At 44.1% G+C, this 20,673-nt stretch overlaps 1 protein-coding gene across 9 annotated transcripts in view; it reads left to right on the top strand.

Moving 5' to 3' along the window:
- The window catches only part of PPP2R2C (protein phosphatase 2 regulatory subunit Bgamma), a 187,688-nt gene extending 171,654 nt beyond the window's left edge, over window positions 1-16,034 (top strand). For all 9 annotated transcript variants that reach the window (XM_040556161.1, XM_040556160.1, XM_040556168.1 and 6 more), the window contains 3 exons: window positions 1,329-1,498; window positions 5,469-5,560; window positions 14,313-16,034. In XM_040556161.1, coding sequence (XP_040412095.1) covers window positions 1,329-1,498; window positions 5,469-5,560; window positions 14,313-14,604 — 554 coding nt within the window. In that variant the 3' untranslated portion in view covers window positions 14,605-16,034. The remainder of the gene's footprint in view (window positions 1-1,328; window positions 1,499-5,468; window positions 5,561-14,312) is intronic.
- The last annotated feature ends 4,639 nt before the right edge of the window (window positions 16,035-20,673 follow it).

The raw sequence follows: 20,673 nt of genomic DNA, 5'->3' as shown, positions 1-20,673 counted from the left end.
ATCCCAAAATTCTGACTTTCTACTAAACTTCACCATATGAGGTCATTTGTGTCTCTGGGCCACTGAGATCTGCAAAAAGACATCAGAAGTCCTATAGGCTCCTGGTAGGAGTTAAGGAATTAATGCTCACCTCAACCAGCTGGGGGACCTGACACCAGCAGCATCCCCTTCCTGTGGGCTCCTCATTTTCCGACTCTTCCAGGGCTGGAACTAGTGCAGGCTTTTGGGGGAAGGATGAAGAGAGCTGGTTAGAAGTGGGCTTGTAGCTGATGAAGTGGGGTCTACTAAAACCAGTTGTTTCAAGTTCCTGCGATTCATTTTGTGTCATCAAGTATCATTATTATTATTATACGCAGTTGAATAGGGATTACTGATCTCATAGAATCACAGAATATCTGAGTTGGAAGGGACCCACAGGGATCACTGAGTCCAACTCCTGGCTCAGCACAGGACCACACAAAAATCAGACCATATGTCTGAGAGTGTTGTCCAAACACTTCTCAAACTCATGTAGGCTTGGTGCTGTGACTGCTTCTAGCTACAAGAGCTAAGTATCCCCGCATGGAATACTCCAAGCAATATTTCATGATCCTCTGCCTTGTCGGATCGTGCAGTGCACAGAGCAGTTAACCAGAGCGTGCAGTGAATTTAGTGCTTCCCAGGACTGTCAGCTTTTGCACATCAACTAAACAGCTCATGTATGCACGTGGTAAATCACTGTCTGTTCCCTGCTCCCTTCATTGGAAGGAGATAATTGCAGCTTGCAATTGCTTCTCAAAATTCTCATGTTTAGTCTCCGGTGCCTTCAGACAAGAGCTGTGAGGTGCCTGCAGACAGGCCAGCTGGTTCTGGCAGGCAGGGCAGGCTTTGAATAACCACCCTTCCTGGGGATGCCAAGGCTGTTGTGAGACCACATGGACACCTTTCATGTGTCAGAGCCCCTGAATTTTCTTTATGTGTCGGGAAACTGGATGTGGGACCCCTGGGAAGGTGACCGTGGATGAACTGCCTTGCTGTTCCGTAGCTGTAGTCAACTAACTGGTATATTTATGGGATTTCCCAGAGTGATGCTGTGGGAGCATAGTGATAAGGTTAATTATTGTAAAATTCAAAGCTTACTCCTTGTATTTTTATATAAAGATAAAGGAAGCTTTTTATAAAGATAAAAGAAAAAGGATTAAGGTGCTGGGCATATAATTAATTCTATATCATGTGCATCGGTACACTGGATTACCTTGTTTCACAAGAAATACACAGCACAGATTGTGTAACAAAGCATTCCTTCTACAGAATTCTAATTTCTCTCTTGCTTCTTTTTCTTTAAACAGTTTATGAAGAACCAGAAGACCCCAGTAACAGATCATTTTTTTCAGAAATTATCTCTTCAGTGTCAGATGTCAAATTCAGTCACAGCGGTAGATATATGCTAACAAGAGATTACCTCACTGTCAAGGTTTGGGATCTGAACATGGAAACAAAGCCTGTAGAAACATACCAGGTAGGTGTCTCCTGCTTACTGAAATGTAACAATAGAAAAACTTCTTACTGAAGGTTTTCCCAAACTTCTCACTGCTTGGTCTGAGGAGCACATATTTAAGAGCTGCTAATCAAGATGATTAAAATCCTTATAGTGGCATCCTTGTAGTTGCAAAAGGGCAACTTCAGCATTAGTAAAGATGTGTAACTCCTAGGGAGTCAGAGTAACAGTGGAATGGGCTTTTGAAAAAAAAAAATGCTTTCAGCAAGGGAAATCATCTCATCACTTTGGCATCCATTTTCAAATGATGTATTCCACTATTAACATTTAAAAGAAACTGAGGAAAGGATTTTGCAAATTGCTTAGCATCCTGGTCCCTCTGGGACTGCTGAGAGTTTACACCTTTGTCATTTCAGAACTTCTTTTTAAACCTTCATCTACACATTCCTCCCTTGTGTCTAGTTCTAGAAGGGATCGTTGTTAAATCCTAACATCGCCACTGACACAGCGATTTGTGAATGCCAGACAGACACATCTGGTTGCCTGAATTCATTGTGATATTATCCAGACAAAATGCCAGTGGCTCCAGCCAGCGCTGAGCTTGTACTCTGACATCTGTTCTAGTTGGCAATAGAGGTCTGAGCCTACATTTTTGACTCTGCCTTGAAGAGGGAAAATATGTCTGTGACACAGAAAATGCTTGCTGTGAAAATGCAATGAGAAAGAAATGTTAGGATGCCTACAGAAGAGTATGCAAAGCAGGAAAAATGTCATTCATCTAGCTCATACTGCTTACATAGGGACAGTGCTGCAGTACTGATAGAGCAATCCCTGTTTTCTGTCCCCTTGTGTCTATAAAATGGCAGGTGGGGTACAGTAGTTCACAGTAACTGTTATTAAAGTTATTTTTCAAATAACATGGAAGGAGACTTTGGTGGTAGAAAATGTCAAAACAACCAAAATTTGACATCAGTAACATTGGACGTGTTTATTAGCTGGTGTTTAGTAGACGAAGTGGGCAATGTTTCCCAGTACACCCATTGCATTTCAGTGGACGCTCCTCACTGTACCTCCTGTTAGCACTGAGAAGTCTGAGCCCGTGTACCTTTAAAACTACAGAATTGGTTTTGCTCTGAAAATGGCCATACTTGTAATGCTAAATGTGTTAGAAATGTTGGTGTGCTGTAAAAACGGAGTGGGAGGGTAAGGGTGAGACTGTGTTTTATGTAACAGAACTGTATCTCAGATTTTTAGGAACTTAGGTAATACATTATTTTATACTTATGCTAATAGATTAGGCAGCCTTCTCCCTGGAGAGGAATAGCTGGTCAAGCCAATCTGTTTGTCTTGACTTTGACATCTGCTTTTATTTCATCATGTAGGTAGCCATGTAACAAGGTGGCTACCTTTAAATCAGTTTGACACCCAACAGTGGGGCCAATTAAAAAGTTATGTTTCTCCATGCTGAGATACGGAAAAAGAATACAACGTAAAATTTTCAGTACTGCTTAATAGAGTCAGAAGCTTATGAAAAATAGCAAGAAAATGTAACTGTGTTCTGGCTGATTTACTTTAACCAACGGATTTCCTTTCATTCTCAAATACCTGTGCGGTGCCTTGACAAGTGCTGTAGCTGACTGAAGGAGAACCCAGAGCTCAAAGGCCATAGGCACAGGACTGCGTAGTATTCACACAGTCCAACTGCTCTCAGCAACCTTGAACTATGAACATATTCATAGCTGATAATAGCTTGATCCCCTTTTGGCAAGGTTTATTGTGTAGGGATTTGGACTAATGTGTCACTTATCAGCACAATTCCTGATAGTGAATGTGCAGCCCCAGTGAAATAGCTCCCCACGTAGTCGTATCGCTGTGTAATTCCGGAGCACAAAATGACTAGATAATTCCAGGAAGGTCTGACCTGAAACAGTGCAATGAAGAAAAGGAGGATGCCTGGGGTGATCGGTTAGGAGTGAACTTGATTGGGATTCAGGTATTATTAATACGTGGTAAGAACAATATGTACAGACAAAGCAAATCTGAATTTACCCTCAATCTGCAGTGGCAGATGAATGTGAAAACAAAGTGAAAATTAAGTGTTTCCTCCAGTTAGTTCTCCATAGTCTCTGAGGGTCTGAATGTGGACAAATGTGGTAATCAAAGGGTGAATGCTTGTCCCTGGCAGCAGTGCAAGCTGGCAGGGGCAGTCAAGAAAAAGGAGCTGAGACCTTGAAGAAATCAGACAACTGAGAGAGAAACTGCAAAATGCTTTTTGGTAGAGCTAGTAGAAAGGCACAGCTCTAAGCTGTGGAGTCGGACACTCCTTGCACAGGGTGTGTGCATGATGGTGGTTGTGACAGATGGCTGCTGGAAATGGTGAAGAGGAAGACCTGGAAATGGCAGTCAGTGAGGCAAAGGCAATCTACTTCCTTGGCCTGCCTTACCCAGCCTTGCTACTTCTTCCAAGTCTTGGGAGCTTACAAACAAAAAATAATGGAAAAAAATCCAGTTCGGTAACAAATTACATGGGTAACACACACACACAAAAAAACCTTTAAGTAAAGAGAAAATGGAAGGATTTAATTACAGGGGGTGCAAGAAACTGCATCAGTTCTCCATGTTCTGACCTTCTGAAAGTGTTCTGACCTATGGGAGTAAATGCATGTAGTTGTGAAATGTTTTATTTGCATCTACCATTTGCATATTAAGACATTATCTGTTGATACACAGCTTAGTGTTCACTCATCTATTGCTGAAAATTGATCCATAACTAAAATGTATAGTCCTTCATAGCCTTATGTTACAAATATTCTTGGTAAACTTTACAATTTGGCTTCTGAAGGTGGTTTAGTTTAAATAAAACATTAGCGAAGGGTCATTGTCTCTACTCTGGTCTTGGTAGCAGTTGCTAGCAGAAATGTTTAAGCCCTCAGGCCAGAGGAGGATGCTGAGCATGTGCTGAAAGGACCACAGTCAGGAGACCCTAATTCAGGTGGTGCTGAGCAGGAGCAGTCTGCAAGGACACAACAGCCAGTACCACTGTGGCCAGAGCTCTGTAATGCCCTTGGCTGTCCTACTGGTGTGTGTGCTCCTAGAGGTCATCCACACAGCTTGGTGTTACGGTTTCCACAACAGCTAGAAGAAAACATAAGGAATGAAAGTGCATTAGTAAATTCTCCTGCGCAGGGATTTTCTAGCTCATTATTTCCCTGTGAAATTAAAGCAATCATCCAGAAGGAAAACTAATCAAATCCAGCAAAGGGATGGAACAGTTTGCATGATATTTGTCTTTTTCTGATAACCCTTGCTCAGCAGAGGTATATATAGCCCAGAGGAGAGGTCTTCTACTGGTTAATCTCACTTTTCAAGTAGGTATGTGAAAATTTACAATGTTTTTTTTAAGTCTCAGCCAAATATGAAGTATCCTTGGGCTAAATTAGTGTTCTAATTTGCAGTCTATGCATCTGCAACCTTGTACTGTATTATGCTTCCGAAATACCGTACCCAAATGATGTGCTACCATACACTACAGGTCCTTTTAATTGAGCCAGGTTCTTTCTGCTGCAAGAAGTGATAATCCACTTATCTTGGAATATGACATTTTTGTTACAATTTAAATTAGATTTCTTGCACATTAATTAGCACATCTAGGGTATCAGCTGGTGAAACGTCTTTGGGAATTAGGCTAGCGTTGAGAAAATCACCCAAGCAAGAAACAAGTGTGTTGAGGAGGGGTGGTCTGCAGCCTGCTGAGCGAGGTATGCTTCGTGCCTTCCTGCAACAATAATTCTGTAGCACCTGGTTAATTGGGTTGGGGGATGACGCAGATAGCTTCTTTAGAGTTTAAACACGGTATCTGCTGCAAAGTTACCAATCTGTGCAGCATATTTGGAAAGTGAACGTGGGAGACAAAGCAGAGATCGAGGGATTGGTTTGGGAGTTATGTTTTGCTTTGTTTCATGAATAACAGCAGTTGTTTTCTACAAAACAGGTCCATGATTACCTTAGGAGCAAGTTGTGTTCCCTCTATGAAAATGACTGCATCTTTGACAAGTTTGAATGTGCATGGAATGGATCGGACAGGTAATCCACCCTTACGTACATCATTGTCTTCATTTAGCAAGAGCTCCCATATGTTGGGGAACAATCAGAAAATACAGTATGATATATGGTTATTTTCCACATAAATTTACATCCCTACATATCAGTGTTCAGGCTGATAAAAGGTGTGTGGATATTGGTGCAGCTGGGTCTCTATCCTTCTTGTTAATCTTGGCTCATGCCTTAGGGGAAAAAAACTCAAATCCAGTCCTTTTTTCACCAAAACTGTAAGTAGGCTGCAAGAATAAAATGAATGCTGCTAATTTACACTGCCCCACCAATGCACTAAGGAGGTTTGTGTGATCCTGCATTTACGCAGGAGCTACTTCAGATACCCAGTTCATTTACTAGAAATGGGGAGAGGGGACAGGCAGTCACAGGGACCCACCGACGCTCTGCAAACTTCTGCCACCTTCCCACTGATTCTTCTGATGCCTACCCCTGGTCAGAGCAGCCCCTTTCCTTATGTTTACCCAAGATATCCAAGACACAGTATCTTGTTGGATATTTTCAGGAGAGATACTAGCACAACAAGTGAGAGAGAGGATTAAATTTTCCAGTGCCCTAATCCTAGCAAATAGCAGTGGTACTTTGGGGAGTAGGAATATTGTACAGGAAGAACTGAGCAGTCTACAGGACCAAGACAATAAAAATGGATGAAATCCAAGCATATGATGCAAGGTGAGGATTTTAGTTGACAGAAAACACAAACCTTCATCTTATCAGTTGGAAACAACTCACAGGGACATTCATGCACTAGGTGGCTGTGGAAGGGATTAGCCAACTACAGGATGCATGTGAAAGAGAGTGCACAAGACAATTTTGAACGGCACACTATGACTCTGGTCTCAGCAAAGCTGGAAGCCAAGTGGCAAGTGCTGCTGATCACTTTGGCACTCACAGAGAGCCTGGAACTATGCCTTCAGGTCACTTAGCCTCGTATTTGGGAAAAGCAGTCCGTCTCATTGCATTGAAGCAGGCCTGCCCCCCCAGGCTGGGCAGGGACTGTGAGACAGAGCGTGGGGCAGCTGAGACAAAGACAAACGTGATCCTTGGGTGGGCAAGACTGGGATATCCAACAGAGAGGGGAGCAGTGCTGATGTTGTGTTGGGGTCTTATTGAAAGATCTTTGGACTACAGTTACACATTTTTTGTCCCTCATCTTCAAGGCAGATGAGCTAATCAGGCAAATGGGCAGCTGCTCTGAAGAGAGGAGGGGGAGAGTTCGGTTTTGGATCAGCCTGGCAAAAGAGGAGCCAAGATTATACTTGCTTCTACTACATACACCAAGGAGGTATTTGTAGGGAGGATGAGGATCTCGCTGAGCTAAACGCTAACGGTAATAGCACAGGAGGTGATTACTGCTTGGGCCTACGTGGGACCTACTTGGTAGTTTGCTCCTACTGGAAATACCAAAATAAAAGCCTTTCTTGGAAATACAGGTGGGGCTGATCCCCGCCTAAACCTGGCACTAAAGAACCACGGAATCAAATCGTTCAGATATTTTGAAACTTCAACAAACACTCAGAGGATTTCAGGTCCTTTCAGACCATTTTGTTTTTCCTTAGTGGGAATTCCCAATGTGTCATGCAGGATGGGCAGCTACATGTTCACAGGCTCAGGGTCTTTCTCTTGTAGTCGAATTAAGCACTGCCATCCACTGATAAGTGAGACCGCTATCCAGATAGTTGGTAATAACAGAAGTTTTATTCAGTATCAGGATTTAAAGTGAGTGTAATATTTTAGTTCCTACTTGACAGATCAGAAAGATTGACGTAGTGAGTAATTATTAAGTGGGAGCCTTACACCGTGAGAGCTTAATTTGTTGTACTGCCCAAGCATCGGGGGGTTGTTAGTCTTGCACAATTACCAGATCTGTCACTAAGCACAACACACCGCTCTTGATTGGAAGAAACTGTTGAGTGGAGTAGCTGGCAACATTTGACAAAAGATAAGGGCTCACTTTAATTTAGTTTTCTTTTTAATAGTCAAATATATCGGCACTGATGTTCATCTCTTGAGGTGAGGAAATTCATGTTCACTTTTCTCAGCTTCTTGCTTCTGTGCTTGACACGTATTTTATTGTTTTGCTACACACTGCAAGATTATTTTGGTTTTGGCAGATCATAATTTAAATTATATTTGGGTACCAGTAACCCTTAAAGAACAGTTCATTTTAATAGTAAGGTCACTTCATTTGGTCTTTTTGGTATGTATTTTTTAAAAAGACCTACTGTTAAAGGTAAGCAATACCTGTTAACAACAGTACTCACAAGAGATGCTGTACTATAACATTTATAACACTAATTCATATACATAACATTAATAATTGCATTTCTAAACTTGGTATTTTTATCTTTTGTAGACTTTAAAGTTACAATGACAAATTAAAGTGACAGGACTGTTCGGTTAAAAATGAAAGCGTGTTTATTATTTAGCAGAAAATACTTCTTATTAATGTTGTCATTATTAAGGAGTTAATCTAGGCTACGATAGAACCCGATGGTGAGGCCGTTTACAAAAAAAAAATCAATGTACGTGGGCTCTGATTAGAACGTGATTGATGCTCAGTTACTCCAATGAACAGGAACTAATACGATCAGACAGACCCTATCTCATTTGCTGAAGGGCACATTAATCACTAGGTGCTTGGGCAGGAACTGTGGTCAGGGAGGGAGTCAAGCAAGGGTCTTACAGTAATGCAGGCAGATGAGCACATATTATCTGTGGTGGAGTATAGTACACTAAAATCACGTCATCTTTGTTATGTATACATCTTTATGTGACTATGGAGAATGTGTGAGCCCTGCTTTGTACAACAATCGCATTTTGTTCTTCCATTCACTTCCAAAGTCAAGACTTTCAATAAGGACCCACAAGACCCTTCTCATTGCCAACCATACCCCTTCTGTATTTCAGTTTTACCTCTAAACTTAGCACTTACGGAGCTTTTTGTGTGTTACAGAAGAAACCAGTAAAAGCAAAAAAGTGTAGTATATTCTACATGGTAGTAAATGAATACCTTAATTACTATTTTTTTTTTTTTAAGATTTCAAATGAATGGGTGTATAGGACCCCTTCCAGGGAGGCTTCTGAATACCATTGTGATAAGTGATATGCTGTAAGCAGATGAATGGAGTCACGTACAGCTGTTCAGTCAGCCCTTTCCTACTGAACTGTCAGTCATCCTGGTGAAAACCCGTCAGCCTTCACTCCAATCAGGCAGGATTGGCAGGTCCAAGTGCACCAAACGTTAACCATTTATGCCCGTCTGGCAGCATACTCCGTGCTGGGGAGCTAGAAGATATCATTTCACTATCAAGGCTCGGCATGTCAAATATTAGCTTGGAAGGACTTGGGAATTCCCTGTTCTTATATCCAGTGTTATCCCAGCCAACTGTCCCAGAGTGTTGCAGCCCTGAACCTCAAGCTTTTCCATCGCATATCCCCAGGGAGTTTAAAGAAGCTCCTTTAGGATGTGAGGTCAGTTGCTTCACTCAGCGCAGGATACAGTAAAACTGTAAAACCTACAGACCTACCGCATAACGCATATAGCAGTCTAGTGGTGAGAGAAAACTTGTTTGCAGCGGTGCTCCCTCCCTTCCCTTTGTCGTAATAAATCTCATCATTATTTATTCCCATGAAAAATATTTTGAAGACTTTTCCTGGGACAAATCCTTTCTTCTCATAAGGTCAGATGATTGCCACAAAAAGGTCTGTTGGGCTTTGCATGGTAGTCCCAGAAGGCTGCAGACGTGCTATTCTGCACTGGCAGGTGTGGTATTGAGCTCTTGCACACGTAGGGCTCAAAGTGTAACTGGGGAGGTGGTTTCAGGTCAAAGAAATGTCCCCTTCCTGTGCTGAGATGTACCGCAGGGTCTGGAGACAGAGGTATCCCAGTCCTCAGTGACTGACATGTCTGATGAAATGTCAATGCTTAAAGAGTATCGTGGAAGAAAATCTCACTGCTGTTTAGTACAAATGTTGAAAGCCTATTCAGATACCCTTGAGGTTGGTGGAATAGGAAATGTGTTGACCTTCCAACAGAAGCAGAATGTTTTAGAGAGGAAAGCTACATACCGAAGCTTTTTGTTTAACAGAGTCATTACCGAAACCAAAATATTGAAAGCCAGATGCTTTATGGCATTAAGGTGCTTAAAGATGCTGAAGACATCAGTAGTTGCTGCGGTGCTGCTGTAGACCCTAAAACTCTGGCCCTAAATGAAACCCTAGAGGAACAACTACTGGTGTCATGCAAAATAAGATAGTTCTCCATAGGTAAACGTCTGCCTGTTTAGTGCTGTGTATTCTTCTTGCAGTGCAAGTAGGAAGAACTCTTAGTCTCAAGTCCTTTGCTCCAGACAATTGTACAGATGGGAAATTGATTTTTTTTTTATTTTTTTTTTAAATAATAGAGTTTACCTGAAATATCACTGGCTACCGGCTCAGCAGAGTATGGGTGAAGAAACCTGCGCCCAGTGGGCACTGGTTTAAGAGGCAGCAGTTAGTGCTGTGCTGATTTGAAACAGCCCCTCCCTCCTGCTGCAATGGGCTCCAGTTCCTGGGATTTTGTGCTAAGGTCCTCAGGCCCTGTGCTCTGAGTGCCCAGCTCAAAAGCAGATTATGTGCACGTTGCACGCAGAAGTCTCTTTTACAGCCCATGGCAAGTATTCACGTGGAATAGACGAGCCATAGAGCATCTCCCCCCCGCATCCCCTGGTGATCTGGTAGGCTTTGTATGGCCAGACAGGCTCTGCTGATCTCCTAGCACCCTGACACGTCTGGGGCCACTGCTACCAAACTTCTGCCAGATTCAAGGGCACAGGAACCACTCGTTTGTACCTGCTGAGAGAGTAAATCTGCCCATCTGCTGCTTTGTTCGGCCTGCAGCCCAAAGGAGAAGGCACGGGTGGCAGCCTGAAGCCCCTGAGGGCTGAGCAAGCTGTCTGTGAGGGTAAGGTGGAGACAGTGGGAGATGGCAAGGGATGGGCGAGCAGTGGGACCCCCTGGACTAACATGAAGAGCAAAGAGGAAGGAAAAAGGAACAGACAAAGGGAAAAGACAAAGGGAAGCAGGAGAGACAGGAGGGAGCAGGGAGCTGAGGGCAGAGCTGGGGAGGACACATCACTGGCAGGGAGGAGAGAAGCAGGATAAAGGGAAATGGAAGAGAGGGGAATAAGAGGACATGGCAAAGGAAAACCTAACTGCAAACTGTGGTAAAGACTGCAATTTCATTAGAAGGGGAGAAATAGAAAGAGAGAACAGAATGGCAACTAGGGAGGGAGTGAACAGAAAAGTCAATATAATGAAAGTAGGATTGCACTGGATTTTTCCTTTACCCCCGTAAGAATATATTTGTTCTGCTTGTAAAGGTAAAATAAGGGGTAAGGCTCTGTGCCCAAGTGACCCAGGGCTGTGGGACTTAAGCGTGGCAGTGAGCTGCCTCAGATTGTCTCCTTGGTAAGGAAAAATGCCACAGTGTCAGCACAGGCAGGAAGAATTACTCACAGCGCGTGTTGTCGCTCAAAGCATGTGCGCAGGATTGTCAGAAACTCTCAGTGCTTGCTTGGAGCAGCTCTGAAGGAGCAGGCAGAGCGTGCTCACAGTGTGCTGCACCGAGGGCGGCCTGGTTCCCAGGGCAGCACAGGGGTTGGCCTGGGGTGCTGCTAGTGTGTGTGTATGTGTGTGTGTCCCCACCCCACCCCCCCCCCCCACCTTTTTTTTTTTTAATAATCCTCCTGCCTCTGGCTGTGGTGGTTTGCACAGGGTGCAGCTTTGCTTCTGCCTGAGCCATCAGTCTGCTGCTCCTCAGGGGCCACCGCTGCGTGCTTTGAGCCCCAAACGCCCCTGCCCAGATGACGTGGGACTCTGGCCATGCTTTGCAGCAAAATTCAAGGAGCTGAGGCAGAGCTTTTTGGGGCTGCTGCCTTACACACCCGTGAGTTCGTGTGGGGGAGCTTTGGGCTGGGAGGCTTTGGTTTCTTGAACCAGCATGGGGTGCAGGCACTCCTTGTAGCACTGCTGTGCCTGGCACGCAGTCTGGAAATACAGGGTAGGCACTTCCTAGACTCAGCTACCATTTTAATTCTTGTACATATGTATATTTATAATCCTCCTTATCACATACATTCCATTATTGTATATTTACGTGAACAGGAATAAATTGCAGGGTTACATCTAGTTCTCGCTCTCATTTACTGTTATTTTAAGCGGCAGGTAAGGTTATAATCCATCTGGGTTTGTGATCTCAAACACGAACGGGCACTTTCTCATTTACATAATGCTATTTTTTACTGAGCCATTAAACTACAGAAAAACAGGGCCAGCATGAAAAGTAGTCATCTACATATGTTAAAAAAAGCCCTGCAATAAATCCAACTGAAGGAAACAGACTTTTAAAAATATGTGAGTTGAAGAAATTAAAAAGCAAATGGACTGTAAAAGCAGCTTTACTGCAAGCAAAACCTAAAAAAAGATTTTTTGACAAGCACTTCTCCGTGCAGTTGGTGCATTGGTACATTGCCTGCATGAAAACTGCTCCCCGATGGCGCCTGCCTTCATCTGGTGCAGGCTCCTTATTCCCGGGGGAGCCGAGTCCCAGCCAGCGCAGCTCTGCAGCCCGTGGCACGTGGTGCCCTGCTCTGGGAGCCTGTTTCAAAATTTTGCCCGAGGGGGAAAAAAAAAAAAAAAGAACAAACCAGCCAACCAGCTAACCCCACCACAGTACTGTCAGCATCGCTAATTGTGGGTGTGAGCGCTGAGGTACAGAATCACCTCTGCTGCTTCGTGTTGTGACCAACCATCGTAGCAGGAGCCCTAATGACAAGACACGGTGATTCGGAAGGAGTGAAACATTAGATTTACTGCTGTTGATTCAATTTCTGAACTGGGCACTAATCTTGATCAATAGGCTTTCTGCAGCTTCTGGGGTACGTTTTATCAAGCTGTCACACTGACTTTTTTTTTTTTTTTAAAGCATGCAAGGTTGTTTGCGTGGGCTTAATGAGCAGAACTGTGCCAGGCCTTTGCAAGTGGGGAAGGTGAGGGAAAAAAAAAACCTCTGCAGACAGCCTAGCTGCAGTCAGCCAGGGCTGGCCGTAACCACCTATGGGCAGTGCCTCCCCTGGCCACCCTGGGCTCAGTAGCAAGCAGGAGCAGCAGCCCTTGAGCAAAGGGAAGGCTGCGTGCTACCAACTAACACCAGGGCAGGGCAGAGCTGCCAGTCCTGCTGGTGACTCTGTGCACATCCAGCTCCCCTGAGCCAGCCACCCTGCAGAATCCCTGAAGGAGCAGAGCTGCTGCCATTTGGTAGCTGTAGCGCAACCGCAGTTAGCTCCATGGCTCTGTTGGTGGGGTTGGGGTGTATCGCTCATCGGTATTACAGCAGCTACTGATGGCCCCAAATGAGATCAAGGCAACACTGGCTGGGTCTATGCATGTGGTGTAAGACAGCTCCTGAATCCAGGGGCACCAGCTCTCACCAGCTAGCACGTCCAGCAGAGAGCACAGTTTCTGGCTCTGACTTCTCCCACTGTTCATATGCAGCTGCCGTGGGGCCAGCCCGCAGCTCTGCGCAGCTCCTCCCGGGTGGGAAACCACAGCCAAATGCTCCAGCAACGCAGCTGTCATCTGCGATGGAGATGAGTTTATTAAATGCAAGGCACGTTAAATATGCTCTGTTGGGCTGTACCAGAAAGGCAAATATTTACTGGTTGCCCAAGTCTTTCTTAGAACTAAAAGCACAGCTTCTCCCATGGAGACCTGACAGTTCAGGGTGGGTTCCTCTTCTGGAATGGAAGCACAAAAATTCACTAAATTCACTGTATTTGGGCTCTGATGGGAAAGGTGAGAGGAGTGTGGCCCTAGACTCAGATAGAGAAAAAGTTTTCAGGGGATGAGCTCTCAAACAAGGCTCTAAGATCCATGATTATGCTAATCCAATAACCTGAGGGCCATGGATGAAATCCTGAATTCATTAAAGTCAGTGACAAAATATCCCCCCCCTGGGGAATGGGGAAATGAAGCAACTGAAAATTCATTATTTCAAGCTACAAGCTGATTAATGGGGTAATTTTTATACAGGGCGAGGTATGCTTTTTGTCCCTTTCTCCCAGATCCAGAAATATATCCTGACTTGATGCTTCAGTCAAACTTTACATGGAAGATAAAAGAATCCTATTTATCAATGTATTTATTTTTAAGAAGTATTGTAGATAAAAATTTTAATAGCGCCTACACTTTCTAATGGGTCTATGGCTTCAGAAAGGAAAAGGGTTTATTCTGAAAATAAATTTACTTCTGCAAAGCTCTTTTTTTTCTTAAAGAGTGTTTCTGGAATCACGGTAATCTCAGCTGTCAAAAAAGGTAAGGCTCTGGAGAAAGAAAAAAGCCTGGAACTATGACCCTTAAAAGCTTGTAAAAAGCTGGAGGGTAATTAAAAAGAACTTAGGTGAACATGTCGCTTTTATTGTCCTGTGAAGTCAGTCTCATGATGTCAGGGCCCTGACATGATTTTTTTGTACAGAAGCTAGTTTTGGGGTAACTGGAAATTTCATTGAATACATTGGAGGGGAGAAAACCGTTCACTCTGGGGAAAATCCCATGTTTTGTACTGTTTCTGAAACCAGAAGCCATCTTATTCTAAGGTCAACACTCAGCTGTCTCTGTCCATTCACGTCAGTAGACTTCCCCCAACCTGCTGTTTAATCATGTCTTTTCCCCCCCCTCTCTCCAGCGTCATCATGACAGGTGCATATAACAACTTTTTCCGAATGTTTGACCGAAACACCAAGCGGGATGTTACCTTGGAGGCATCCCGAGAGAGCAGCAAACCACGAGCTATCCTTAAGCCCCGGAGAGTCTGCGTCGGTGGCAAACGGAGGAAAGATGACATCAGTGTTGACAGTTTGGACTTTACGAAGAAGATCTTGCACACGGCGTGGCACCCAACCGAGAACATCATTGCTATAGCAGCGACAAACAATCTGTACATATTTCAGGATAAAGTGAACTCAGAAATGCACTAGATTTATCAATATCCCTCTCTACTTACAAACCAGCCTCTTGAGAATTGTAGAAGGATGTGATCCTCACAAAAATTGTGGCTTCTGTGGTGGGATTTGTAGGTTGCATCCTTTCATCCCTCCGCCTGTATCATTATTGGTGGCAAGCCAACTATTTTCCATCACTGCAACTGTATAAGTAAAAGGCACGACTGCAAATCCAGTACTGTGGTCTGTATCGGTTCCTTTACCAAACAGGGGTATTTATTTATTTGGGGAGCGTTCCTGAGGAGGGCTGAGACTCCTCAACTCCTGACAGTCCTTTTGAGGGTCTCAGTGGTTCACAAGACCACGCTGTTCTGGTGCGCTGCCTGCTTTTGCAGTCCACGGCATTTACCACATTGTTAGAGCTTTTTGCTTTATTTTATTTTACTTTTTTCAAGTAACATTTTTCTGTCTTTCAACCAAGCCAAGTCTGTTTGTGAGTCAATGAACAAATAGCTGCATCCCTTTAGGCCACATGGCACGGTGGAAGGGCCTCCAAAAGTCCTGCTGGTGAAAGGCTGTCCTGTCTCACCTGCCTTGTTCCCTTCTTTACGACATCTCTTCAGTATTTAGTCACATTACTAACTGCGTGCTTTAACTTCCCAAGTGAGTAAGTGACAGATTGATAGAGCTAGCCAGCGTATTTTAAGAAGTTCATTCTCCAGCAATCTCTTTGCTCTGTTTAAAACAATAATTAGCATCCTCACCAGGTGGAGGACTATTTAAGACCTTGGTATTACTACTCCACGGGGGCTGGCTGTTCAAACACGGCCTGGCAGAGTTAATACATAAACCCACACCATTGTTTGGGGTTTTGGAGTTCTGGAAGTCTTGGCTAAAAATACCAGTGGAAGCAAAGTTGCATCACTTCTAGACACCTCAGAAAATCCCTTGTTTGCTTTTTGCAGCACAATTGTTTTCATCCTGGCATTTGGGGAACACAGACAATGCCACGATCTCTGTCACTACAAAAAAAAAAAAGGTACTGTGAGATGTAGCATTGCTCAGTGAATTTTAAAGTTTTTAAGTCCACTGCTAGATGACAAAGGTATTTCTGGAAAAACAGGAAAACACAAACCCTCCAAACCAAACCTTCTTCCACGTAAATACATTTCTGTGAAATCTAGCTCTCTATCACTATTTCCAAATGAATAGTGATGGAAATGGCAAGTGAAAGTACAAGGAATTGATGTACCTCATTCGGGAAGTTTATGGGAAAAGCGTAGTGGGCAGGAAGTCCTCTTCATCCAGGAGAAAATTATCTGCCTCCCTAATAGCTCTGGCAGAAAAATTGATATCCCAAAGAATTTCTTCTCAGATCACGAATACAAGAGCACAACTGAGATGACCTGTTTATCTGCCCATATTAAAACTCCTCAGAAAAAATTAAAAATAAAAATCTTTAAGCCATTATGCACTGATTTCTTTGGTGAGTGAAGAATGTACTGATAAAGAGATCTGCATGCTTTTGTATTTGGGTTTGGGAGAAAGGGTGGGTGAAAATCTGCTTACAAGAAGTAGAAAAACCAAGTCTACAGCTCTTTTATAGGACATCTTAATGCAGCGCGTGAAATCTGTATGTTTGAAGTTTTCTACATCAACGCTGTAAATTTTGTGTGTAGAAGCACAAACGCATGTGCATCAGTTTCCGGCCATACTAAACACATACGGTATGAAATGTGTAGGTTAGTTTTAAAGGGAATGAGGAATGTTTGTTTATAAAATACTGTATGCTCTAGCAGGCATGGACAGTATATGTACATATTTATTCTAATGAAATTTAACAAAACTGCTTTTTTTTTTTTTTTTTTCCTTGTAAAAAGGTTTAAGAATGTGGTAAATTGTATAGAAAAATTGCTAATGCCAAACTACTGCTTCAAGGGTGTCATACGATTTCTTTGACTTTTGGCCTCCTCATTAATCTTTGCAGCTCAAAAAATAAAGATTAAAAAAAAATGCTATGAGCGCATATTGGCATTTACAGCTAGAAGTACTGTAGAACATATATTTAGCTTTTAACATTCTCAAGTAAGAGTCTATAGATAACATTATAAAGCAGATCTTAATACAACTTTTTTTCTTTCTTTTTCTTAATTTGAAGTACCTTACTCTGTTACAGCACTGGGTACCAAAAAGATCTTGTTAAAATTAAATAAGTAAATATATCTTTGGAGCTTTATAAAACTAATGAACTACCCAACCAAAATACCATGAAGTGATTACAGAGGAAATAAATAGAAATCTTTCAAAGACCAGTATTCCCTTCACGTCTTTGACTTTGCTACTACAGCTCGGTTTCCTGGTCTTCTTGAATGTATGGAAAGTTAACATCGTCATTGTGAACGTTTCCAACTTTCTTTCTCTTTTTAGTTTGAGCTTTCAGTGGTGTAGAGTAAGTGATGGTAAAGTTGGTAAATCTGATTGTTTTGAAAGCTGTTGTTCATGGCTGCATTCTTTGTGTTGCACAAATTAGCTAACTGTTGTTGAATAAAAATATAAATATGTTAATACCAGCTTTTTCAATAAAACTACGACAAAAAAGGCATAAGGAGATGGCTTCAAGGCACAGCGTATTTTTAAGCTAGACATGAGAGGGTTGTTTAGCTCCTTTTACAAAGGAGGAAGAGTTAGGGGTAAGCAGGTAAGGTAAGTTAGGGATCAGGGTAAGATCGACACTGGCCCAGGTGAAGAACCTGAGGAGCAGCCGAGGAGCATCCTCCTTGTCACCACCTCTCTCTTTTTGCCCTCTACCTGGGAGAGGGGCTGAACCTCAGCAAGCTGGTTTGGCACACACTTAATGCTAAGAAAGATCGATGCCCGAGCCTCCCCTGGCAACTGTGATGCTTGCCCCAGACCTTGGGCCTTTCTTTTGAATCTCTCACCCTGCCTGCATGTTCGTCACAGAGCTGCGGGGTTGGAGACGCCTCCTGGGCATTGGCACGTGTGAGTTACACCCTGAAAAGTTAAGTCCTTTTCCTGGATGCAGACCAGAATACATCGCCTCAGCTGTTAGATTTGGCAGTGTATTGCTTTGCACAGCTCTCCCAGAGCTTACACGCTAATTCCACCCCTCTCTCCCCTTTCTGGGAAGACACAGTCAATCCCACTCACTTAGATGGGCAAATGTGTCTAGGCACTGCAGAGAGAAATCTCGGCTGAAAATCAACACATGAAGCAATTCACTATTTACCTTTCCAGTTTCCTTTTTCATCCCTAAATGCCCAGGACAAGCAGAAGCCAGATGGCTAGCTCTCCTGCTCTCAAAATTGTCATCAGCAGATTTAGTAGCCGCATACAGCAATCTCACTCTGCGTGGAGTGGGGGTGTGGGGAAATGCTGGCAGAGCCACCTGCTTCCCCCATGTGCAGCCAGCAAGTTGTCTTGCTCTCAGGCAGCCTTACGTCCTTTGGTTCCTGCCATGGCTGTGGTTTTCAATCCCTGGTGAGAGGGGAAGTATAAGGATTGTTCACCTTCTACGTCCAATTTTCAGTAACATTATTACCATCAATTTGCTCCCACTCCCAGTAGTAATCCTTTTCCATTTGCTGTCTTCTCAGCAAATTGCATTAAGTCTAAAATTAGAGCATGAATTCACTTATCTTGCCCGTGTGGCAGAACCTCAAAAGGCAACAGGATTACTAGAGTGGGTAGAGATTCAAAAAATTGGCCCTAATTTTATAAGACGCTTGGGACAAGGTATGTTTCTTTGGTTTTGTGAAGCCATGAAACAGTCTCGATGTTCGGTACGTGACAGCTTGACACGCATGCTGGAAAGGTTTGCTTTCAGAGTGAAAGCTTTTATTAGCAGCGTTTTTTTTTTTTCCTTCTCTCTGAAGTTGGACTAGGATCAAACTTCTACTCACATGAAAGTGAGCACAACTCTTTAGGCACTTCTAGAGCCTAAGTCAAGCCTGAGACGCGAAGCATTTCATGTGAAGCACCTGACAGAGCAAACTCCTGAGCTCCTTCAGCTCTAAAAGCTCCCCTGAATACAGATCAGCCCATCAGGGTACAGATAATTACTTGTCTTGCCATTTGCTAAGCGGAGACAGTCAATGAGTAGGACAAGATACTTAAACCAACAATTCCATCAGACAATTATTTTAATGATCATGGTGACTATATATATACTTTGTATAACATGGCTGCTAAAAAGAATAAAACCTACTGTAGTGACTGCTAAAGGATGCAGGGTAGCACTAGTCATACTAGTAGCATGGGCATCCTGACCCAAGATAGCTCAGCAGCTCTAACTTCAATTACAGGACCAAATTCTTGAGCAGGTAACAAACTGAGAGTGCCCCAGCAAGAGTCCTTAGCAGGGAGAACCCCAGAATAACAAAATTCTGTAGCCTCCTTCTGAGGGTCAGTGGCTTTCTCATCGTTTCTCCAATTGGAGGAACAAATCCTGGGAAATGTTAATTGTAAATGATAAATAAGTAATTCAGACTGGAATTAGGGTGTCAGACTGGGGGTAGAGGGGGTGGTATCCTTCCCTGCTCTACCTATAAACGCTGACTCCAGAGTGGGATCCCCCTGTCAAGAACTTACGCCAATATTCCAGCCTTGGCAGGCTACATCTTTTTAATTTTCCCTTGGCGAGGCTTGAACCCATCCAAACATCCCTGCGGGTTACACTGGGCCGAGCTCCTTCTCAGTTAGTGGGAAGACGTGGAAGGAAGCAGAGGTTTCCCTCGGATACAAGCAATGCTGGCACTGCGGGCTGTGTGAGGCAGGAGAGTGCTCACCATAAGCGTACACACACCTCGGGTTGGCTCGGGGAAGAGGCGGGGAGGAGAACGTCGCTGTTTCAATTATCGTCCTCTGACATCTCTGCTCACACCTCCCGGAGACGAAGGGCTGCAGTCTCCATTTCTCACAGCTATTGATCCAGGCCTCTGCAAACCCGGAGAAATGGTGCTGCAGCAATTGCACCCTGTCAATAGCATTAAAATACTCTCTGCAACCTTAAACAGCTAAAGGCTTACTTAACAGCAGAACAAGCTAAGCTGTACTGTTTTATCCCACCTTCCTCCACACATTTTGCAAACAAGTAGGGCTCAGCTAGGCTTCTTTTCAAAACGTTTGGCTATTTTGGGCTGTCACTGCAAGCTTGCTCATGAGCTTCCAGGAATCCAGGGCTACCTTTCAATCTGATGTCTCCTCATCACTTGGCAGAGCCGCAAGAAATCTCTGCTGGCACAGCTTATCCCTAAGGAAAGCCTGCCCAGTCTGACCAGTCCCAAACCCAGACTGTCCCCAGATCTGCCCGTCATTGCAGGAGGGCAGAGGAGGCAGTTCCTGCTGTAACTGCAGCCTGAGGCTATTGAAGAGCGGGGTACAGAAAGACGCTGCCTGCCCCTGATGTATCCGACCCCATTTTGCTGCCTACCTGCTCGTTCTCCCTGCGCTGCCTTCCTTTCCACCCTCTCATCCCATGGCTTTGCACGTTCCCCGTTGAGCCTTGGGCCTCACAGAAGCCGCACCGAGTCCCACCCCAGGACCAAACACCGCGGTCTCCCCATCTCCCGAGCAGTCGCAGAGGAAAGGCCCGTTTGCCAACACAGAGCAGCTTCAAGCGGAAGATTTACAGGGTCGCAGAGGTTGTATCTTAGCAACCAGCGATGCGTTAGGAAAGCAGGTGAGCTGTTTAAGTTTTCAGTTAAAGAGTGCACCACGCAGAGGCAGGGGCGCGCACAACACACAAGGCCGCTCCAGCCTTCGTCAGGAGGGACGCGGCTGCCGCACATACACCCATGTGCCAACGTGACCTGAGCCTTTTTCCTTCCCTGCACAGGCAAGTCAGGAGGAGAGATGGCCCACGGCCAAGTCATTGGCTCTCCTGCAGAAGGAAGAATGGAGAAAGGGCTGCTTTTTGCAGAGAAACCCTGAGGTTTTGTGCATTGGTCTCAGAGGAGCCACAGCAAGGTTTTGAACAGTTTCCAGGAGGGAACAGAGAACTCCCACCACGAAAACTCACTGAAATAGGCACGTGGCTGTGATCAGCCTATGGAGGATAACAGAGGTTGGAAAAGACCTCCAAGACCA

This window comes from Cygnus olor, chromosome 4 (assembly GCF_009769625.2).
Source record: "Cygnus olor isolate bCygOlo1 chromosome 4, bCygOlo1.pri.v2, whole genome shotgun sequence".
Taxonomy (NCBI): Eukaryota; Metazoa; Chordata; class Aves; order Anseriformes; family Anatidae; genus Cygnus; species Cygnus olor.
Note: the sequence above shows the minus strand (reverse complement) of the source record. Positions and strands in the feature narration are given on the sequence as shown.